Here is an 8,798-nt window from a genome sequence, read left to right as displayed (position 1 = left end):
TCTTGCTCTTTTGCAGCAGGAGCCACAGCATGACACTGATTTACTAAGCACAAAGGTCAGGATAAAGGTTTTGATTGTAGTATCCATCCACCATCCCTGGCAAGACAGTCCCTTTTCAAAAACATGTAAAATATGTGTCTAAGAGTGTATTTGTGTGTATTTTGTCATCTCCGACACAGAAAGAAATCAACACATGCAAAATAAACTACTACTCTTGATGGTATTTTTCAGAAAGCTATGCTTTTTCAAAAGCAAATGTGGGAGAGAGGTTTTAAAACTAATGGCTATTGTGCTACCAAATAAGCAAACACTAAAATCCTACATAGGGGGATCCGGATGCCAGAATCCCTAATAAATCTTATAGTTTAATAGAATAAAAAAGCAATACTTTGCAATTATTTTTCTATGTGCAGAGCCATAAATGAAATGCCCACCAATTGCCTCAGGTTTCCCTGCTTGTGTGTCGTTTTCTATCAGACATTTTGTCAGTTTGTCTTTTTTACCTGTCAGTCTGTAAACATTATTCATTGATAGCACCTACATTACTCTCAGCTTCTCATCACTATCATGTCCCTTAGCATGGGCTTAACACATTAAACCAAACTCTGACCAAGCACACCTATACCTTACTGCCACAAGCAACTGGAGGCTGCCATTTAGCCGCTCATCTCCTTTCTCCCTCTCTCTCCTCTTGCACTGCCAGGTGCCTCAGTGGCCATATTTGTCAGAGTAACAAGCAGCAGACCGTTGGACGAGCTCACTGTGATGCCCCTGCCCTCCTGGGACGCCTCCATGTCTGGCCATGACATCAAACGTGCCCATCTGGTCTCTCTGTCAGGCCTCTTCTCCTCAACTAGCAAGCTGCAAGCTTGACAGTGGAGGTGAAAAGGAAAAAGGGGGTAAGGAGGAGGGGTTAACCCCTCTCTCTCTCTCCCTCTAATTCCCCTCTCATATACTTTCTCCCATCCTCCTCACCACTTTCTCACACATTTTAATCACAAATCAAATGCCTCTTTCCAAACAACCTCTGTAGGAGTCCTCCTTTACTGTAAATTAGGCCTTCTCTGTCCCAATTATGGGACTATGCCATTTCCTAAACCTTTTTAAAACCTATGGGGTTAATGATTCCCCTCCCCTTTACACCAGGATACCTTATGGCAGCGTGCCAGCCATGCATCCAACTTATTGGTACATGGCAGAGAATGGACAAAAATGATGATATCATCTGCAAAGAGAGTAGTAGTAGTAGTAGTACCGTCGTACCCAAGTGGGCACGAGTTCTTTTGGATTACAATGTCGAAGAGAAGAAGAAAAACGTAGTGTGGCTATGGCATCCCTTGGTGGATAACATAGTTGATAAATTATAATACAAACCCAGAGAGCAGTAAGGAGGAGAGAACACATCATTTCTTATGTCAACTAAACATCTGACTCCAGACTGGGGATTTTTTTATACACTCGTCTATTGCTAAACTGGGCTGAGTTTAGGACGCCACGTGGGGCCGGGTATGCACTAGTCTTATTGGCTGAGTAAGGCATCACATGCTCTTTATTGTACATGTCATTGGCTATTCGCCCATCCCGTGAGCAGTATGAAGTGGTGGATTTAACGGAAGAGCGGAGATTGTTCGCATCGTTGCGTGTTTTGATGGGGGGCGCTCCGACGGCCGCTGCAGGTGAGGCCACCGCCAGCTGATTGTAAATATCAGAGGAGCTACGCCCATGGACCAGTCTGCTGCTGGTGTCATCCCTCAGCGAGTGGCTGAGGAAAGGGTTTTCCGAGCCATGGGCCGGGTACAGGGACTTGCTCCTCTTGCTCTCCTCCAGGTTGTGGTTAAACAGCATTGATTTGGACCCGGTGCCAAACAGTCTGCCGGAGTAGGGACGCATGCCGAAGAGGTTCGCATAGTGCGAGTCAGATGTGGAGTCCAAGAAGCGATCCTTCTCCTTGAGGCTGACGCTGCGTGCCGGTCTGCCCAGGTCTACATCCTTGGGTTTTTCAAGCATGATGTTGTCAAAGGAGTGCTGACGACTCAGCCTCAAGCGGTTTCTCTTTTGAACATGTGGCCCATCTGTCTGTGGCCAATACAGACCAAACATTTCATCTGGTTGCTGCTGCTGTTGGTGGTGCCTGGTGGGACTGACCAAGGGGTCTGCAAGGAGCTGGTCCTCACTAATGTCATACAGGTTGGCTGTGTGGAGGCATGCTTCACACCGATTATAGGGTGAGCGTGTGGCAGAAGCTGCAGCAGGTACAGCAGGAGTGTATGGCGCTCCCGGTGGGTAGCTAGCACTCACTTTTGACAAGCAGGAACGACAGTGTGTCTGTTTATAGCGGTCGATGGATTCATGTGGGGACAGGACAATGTTTTTCTCTTTCATGCTGTAGTGTTTAGAGTAAGTTGGGTCTGGTAGAAGATCTGAATCGGTGTGATGCAAAGGTGAGGAGTTCAGATGAATGATGGGCTGCTCACACTTCCTATAGTTGTCACTGTGGTCGGAGTAGATCTCGGGATAATCCAAATCGTCTGCAGCGAGGCCGCGACTCTCACGATAGTGAATGGGGTCTGAGTGCAGGCTCAGCTCTCGTTCTGAGTCAATAGTGTAAATTTTCTCTCCTCCTCCTCCTCCTCTCCCAGTTTGGTTGGTTCCACCGGTGACCTGCTTAGTCTTTAAGTAGGACAGCTCTACCTCACTGCAGTCCCTTGGGTATTTAGACGTCATCGGTCTTTTTTTTAAGTTGTCCTTGGGCTTCAGGTGCTTGTTGTTTTCTGGGTCCTTGTAGGAGGCTGCTCTACTGGAACAGTCGGAGATGTCAGAGTGGGCTGCGTCCTCAGGGAGGTAGCGCTGTGTCTTCATTGACATTCGTGAGTCTGGCATCAACATGTCAGGCATCGGAGGGGGCCCAGGAGGCCCTGAACGAAGCGTGTCCACTGACTTCTTCCACAGGGTCCGGGGCAGCTTGGCATTGGTCTGGACTGAGTCAGCACTCACTGCCACCTCTACTGTGTTGGGATTGGCATCATTTAGGGTCAGAGGATGCTGGCCACCCTGGAAGATGTAGTTGTTAAGGTGGTCTTTGTGGCGGTTTGCAAGATAAGACTGCAGGTCACCAGTGTCCCCATAGATCATATCTTTGGGAGCATAGCTTCGGTTGTCAGCATAGATAAAGTTCCCCTTCTCTGCCATCATATCCATGATCATGGGACCAGCTGAGTGCATGAACTCACGTTTGGGTGAGTTCATGCGGGAGCCACTCAGGTTAGACATGTTGGTCATCTGTTTTGCTGATTTAATGAGCTTAAGCATTTTGTCCTGGGGGCTAAAGTCCAGATCTGACTTTTTCTTCATGTCAATGTGGACTCCATGGATGCAACTCCAGATTCCCTGCATGGAGACATATGGATGATAAAGTGGAATGGAGGACAAAAAATATCACAGGACAAAAAATGAGAGAGGAGTAGAGATCAAATGGAAGAGAGGGAGAATCAAAAATAAAGAAAGATTGAGAGAGAAATGGAGAAAGACAAAAAAAAAAAAAAATTATTAGTTATCTACTCTGTCCAAACATATTTGTGGTCTGTATGTTTCATTGAATTTAGTAAATTGGTGGCGATTTAGCAAATGACAGTACATTGAACCAACGCAGTATTTTAGCACCATTAACACAAACTTGAAATAGTATTAAAGTAGGCTTTCTTTCATTTTCTCTGAAACAGAATCGAAGAAACAGAAAATCAAACTGCGCTCCTCAGTAAAGATAGAAATTTGTTTTGGTAAAGATATAAATCTTCTAAACAATATAAGGGCATGATCATAATTTGGGACATTCTGAAGTAGAAAGGATTCAGACTTAATCATAAACACACCAAGACAACAAAACACACACAGAATGTTGCTCAAAAATAATCCAACCAGGCTAAATGCAGCCCCACCAGTGTATATTTTCTAAAGGGGACATATAGGCAAAATATGATGCAATGCAATGAGAGTCTTTCTGCAGCTCCATCAATTCAACAGTACAATTGTTTGCAAATATATACCAGTCTTACAGTTAGTAGAATCCATCTAATAACCTGAATCAACAATGACTAGAAAATATGACAAACTGGTTACAATATCTCTCAAAGGTCTATGCCCCAAGCCTCCCTTACAGTCACTCCAGAGGTGACAGAGAAAACATTAAACTGTAAACAGTAGAAATTACCATCACTACAACTGACTAACAGTGATGTAATAGAGCTCTCATTTTATGGTTCAAAGAACAAAGACAATTTTTTTCCTAACTGAGACCATTACCTGCCTCACGTATACATCCTTAAAATGCATTAATCACTTTAACAAATTCAAAGTGGTTTTTTGGTTCAGCACACATTCGTTGAGCTAATCAACACAAAAAAGGCCATTAAGGATGTCTCTTGCCCTAAATCACTCTTAAGAATAGCTTTGAAACAACGTCTTTTTCAAGAACCTCACTTTATCTTTTCTAAAAGTTTTGGTCTCCTCACTACCCCCCCTCTGTTAACTTTGAGTCACACTCTGCCTCAAAAATAGTGCAGAGACACTGCAGTGCTTTTAGGGATGCACGTCTATGTCGTCTGTTCTCACACACAACAAGGGAGAATGCTAACCTTTCAACAGACTGAGGGAGAATAGATTGATTTAGCATGGGTTGCCGTGATTTCACCCAAAAACATACTGCAATAAGGATCTATTTTTGTCGATATTCAGGGCTGCCTCGTGATCCCCCGCTCCCGTCTCCCCCCCCTTCTCCTTTGTGCAGCACTTGCTCCTCCACCCTTGTTTCACTTGGTTTCTTAGTTTAGCAGTAGCTCTCTTTCTCTGCATGTGTGTGTGCATGTGCTCTGCTCTCCTATTCCTCTGAGAGAAAATAGAACTAAAATAAAGCTGTCTGACCCCAATAATGCAGCATTAACCCCCTGTATAGTTGCAGTGGTTTGTTTCGCCTTATAGCCTTGAACTGTTAAGCCAGTTAGACCACCCCAGGCCCAGATATTCACACAGCCACATACTCACATATACACAACCTCAATGTACCCAAAAATATATCTTGATTTAATTAAAATTTTAAATCTGTGTAAAGCTGTAGCAGGTTTTCAGGTTGTTCTCCCAAACCCAAACAAAGGTCTGCACACGCAAACATACACCTCCTATGAATAAACTGGTCCTTACCCGACTGATGGAGAAGAGAAGACCTGGTGTGCCGGTGCAAACCCCAGTGAAGCAATATCTAAGCCTCCAATAGAAGAGATGCTCAGACACAAAGGTGATGAGGGAGAGACCCATGGCCGTGGCCAGCATGTAGAAGACCCCAGCCATGTTGTCCACATCAAGCTGACTGGACATCACCTCATTCTTCTCGTTGTGGCAAATTCCTGTCAGCCACTGGGCTTCTAGTTCCTCCATTTCACCTGAAAAGCAAAAGAGCAGAGAGAGGCTCAAATCCTTACCGAACGGCTCATTGGGGTTTGAAAACGCCTCAACGGATGAATTTTAAAGCTTTAGTGCGTAGCGTTTTTATATCAATGAACCTCCGTTTTATTCAAGCCATTCCTAAATGAGTTGATACAAAGCTAATTAGAACTATCAGCTCCACACAACTCTTTCTGTATTTGTCAGTATGGCTATGTTCAGAAAATTATGTCTTCCGGCAACTTTCACGTGCAGAAAATCGAGCGAAGATAATTACCTCTTCTGAAGAGTCCATGTTTTTTGAATCCTCCGTGTCCCCCTTGGCTACTAGTAACTGCGTGGAGAAGGGGTGGGGGGTGGTGCACGATCACGGAAGGTTTGTATCATGTGGATGTGCCGACAGTTTTGTTGTCATTACTAGGAATTCCTCATGGGGGAGACAGAAACTACGCACTATAGCTTTAGGGGTAGACATATGTTTATACCCTGAACTACATTATATAAGACGTGGATTTACATTTAGAATTACTACTGAAGTCACCGTGCATGTATATAAAATCATCCTATAAAAGCTGCTGTTGAATCTTATCTACGTACATTTTAGAAATGTTATTTATTATTACATGATATTATTTACTATAAATTGATGGTAATTGGTGATATCATCTTAATGAGATTCTTAATTTGTATTATTTTAAAAGCAGATGTGAAGTATCATACGGTATAAATTGTATTTCAGTAGTTTTTGAACCCCAAATCGAATGGCTTTTGACATTTTTCATGTATTTGCATTAAAAGGATTAAAGTATTACTAGAGATACTTGATTGTGGCAAACAATATCTGCGTTTGAGTGAATTTAGTTTAGAAATATCTGTGTCAACCTATAAAGGTTGAATGCTAATATATTTCTTTAACTGTTTGGTTTTTCAGGGGTTGTTGTTCAAAATAAATTTCTTTGGGCCTCACCAGCCCCTCCATGCTGCCTGATAGGGCAACAATATTGTTTCTTTAGTGTTAATGAAAGAAAGGTAGAAAGCAACAAAGACCTTATCTTTTCTCATCCCTCACTCTGTGATTCCTTCCCTCAGCCCACCCTCCCTCTCCGGCTTCCTCTGTGACATTTGGCGTGTGGCTAATCCAATCTGTGTCATTCAGGGCTGGATAACTAAGGCTGCTAGTGGAGAAAGACAAATATCATGGTGGTGTTCAGCTCGATGTCTTCAGGGTGCAGACTCTCTAAAACATCATTAAACCTTTCAGACAATTGAGAAGAATTTGTCTCCTGTTAGATTCACAAATACACAAATAGATGTAGCCACAGTATATCTTTTTTTAATATGACATTATGACATGCTTGGAATTGGCAGCAAAAGAGAAATGAGATATTTAGGTATCAACTGGTCACTTCTTTTCAGGGCTCTTTTCTTTTTTTTTTTAAATCGTGTGCATTCAAAGGGAAAAGCTTTGGGGAGCTGCAACTGTCTGCACTGTTGCTCTGACTCTGGAGGCAAAGTATTGTTGAAATTCAAATTTTGTTCTTTTTTCAGCAGTCAGACGGCTCAAGCAATAGTCTGGTGACCAGTCAGTTGGAACACAGGAACAAACGTATCTACAAGTTTCATCCACACTTCCACGGCTTTTAAAAATGTTTAAGCTTAAAGCATAGGACTGGGGGGGAAAAAACACATTTATTATAAGACGTGTGAGAGCAGTAACACAACTTTTTTCTTTTCTGTGTTCTCCATTACATTGTTACGAACCACAAACACAAAATCCATTCCAGTTCAGAACATTCGCCTAATGTGAGTTTCTTCAGAGTGCTTATCTGCACACTGAAATAACCTCATAAATGGTCAAGCTAAGCACAAATAGTTCCAGACCCTGACTGGATGATATTTAGATCTGACAGATTACAATATTGCTACACTGTCAAAATGTATAAATTTTGACTATTGCTGCTGTTCCAAGACAGGTACATTTGATCAGGATGGCGCTGTCTGAAACTGGGATTGAACAACTAGTGAGAGCACAAATTAGTTACATTTCCATACTATTGCCAAACAGGTACTGCATAAAACAACAGTATTCCCATTACAGTATATCATGCCAAAATGTAAAAAATGTTTAACCCTCAAAGAAAAGGTGTGACCTGCAGTTTGGTTAGCCATATCTGCGCCAGACCATGTTGTTGTTGTTGTTGTCTCTGTCTGTCTGTCTTTCACCTTCTTCCACTCTTCCCTGAACACATCTTCTCTATGTCCGTGAAAAGCCATATGCTCTCCACCCACATTGTGTCTATCTGATCAAGTAGCATCTGCTAAGACACAGAGTCTCTGTCATCTATCAAGGACCTGCCCTCTTCTCACTCCCCAAATTTCTCTCTCTATCTACCTGACACACAGTCTTTCCTCATCTTCCTCTCGTACCGTGCTCCCTGCCTCGTCCCCTCTTTGACCTCTCACTGTCCATCACACACACACACACACACACACACACACACACACACACACACACACACACAGTCTAGTCTTTCTGTCTCTCACATCTCCATCACCATCAATCTGTGTCCTTTCTCTCACTCTTCTTCTATCACACACTTTCTTTGCAGTTTTTGTATCTCTTTTCCCCATTTGCTATATCTCTATTTTCTTCTCACCTTTCCTTTTTCCCTTATGACTTTTATCTTGTTTTCCTTACAACGCTGAAGCTATTAGTATGGAGCATAGAGAATGCAGATTTTAAAAAACATTAGTAAGTTGTATATCGAATGACTCTAAAAAAAAAGAAAGTGTAAAAAGATTGGATGGGATTATTAGGAAAGGAAGCTAAGCAAAACAAAAACACTGAACCAGATGTTTTTCAAAAAATTATCCAGCCATGAAATATGATGAAGTGTGGCCTGTATGCTCTGCAGCCCTGATAAGATTTGGTTGGAGGATTATTGTGACACCAATGTTCATTTAATCAACTTCAGTGCACTTAATGTGAGTGGCTGTGAACACTTGCATCAGCAAAATGCTTCCGATGTAAAATGTAAATGAACCTGTCACTAAAAGCTTGAGCTGTCTCGCTTTCTCTCTGTTATGCAGTTGGAAATTGTTTATGTAAGAACTTCTGAAGCTACTGTAATAAAGGAATGTGGTGATTCTGATAGAGTAATGCTTACACACACACACACACACACACACACACACACACAAGCAGATCTGGTGCTGCAGAGAGGAATATATTAGAATAACTAACACACTGTGCCCTCTGTTTAGAGCAGCCTTTTGTGTCCAGAATAACATCAAAGGACTATTTATACTTCATTGCTTTCCCTTTGTGCTGTCAGCAGACAAGGCAGTAGAGATGAGCATGTGTG

The 8,798-nt window shown here is 42.5% G+C and overlaps 1 protein-coding gene across 1 annotated transcript in view; it reads right to left on the bottom strand.

Annotated features, from left to right (window-relative positions):
• Positions 1-1,419: 1,419 nt before the first annotated feature.
• grin2aa (glutamate receptor, ionotropic, N-methyl D-aspartate 2A, a) overlaps positions 1,420-8,798 on the bottom strand; it is a 134,772-nt gene continuing 127,393 nt past the window's right edge. Inside the window, exons 13-14 of the mRNA XM_078270447.1 lie at positions 5,194-5,432; positions 1,420-3,387 (exon numbers count right to left, since the gene is read on the bottom strand). Coding sequence (XP_078126573.1) covers positions 1,420-3,387; positions 5,194-5,432 — 2,207 coding nt within the window. The remainder of the gene's footprint in view (positions 3,388-5,193; positions 5,433-8,798) is intronic.

This window comes from Sander vitreus, chromosome 15 (genome assembly GCF_031162955.1).
Source record: "Sander vitreus isolate 19-12246 chromosome 15, sanVit1, whole genome shotgun sequence".
NCBI classification, from domain to species: domain Eukaryota; kingdom Metazoa; phylum Chordata; class Actinopteri; order Perciformes; family Percidae; genus Sander; species Sander vitreus.
Note: the sequence above shows the minus strand (reverse complement) of the source record. Positions and strands in the feature narration are given on the sequence as shown.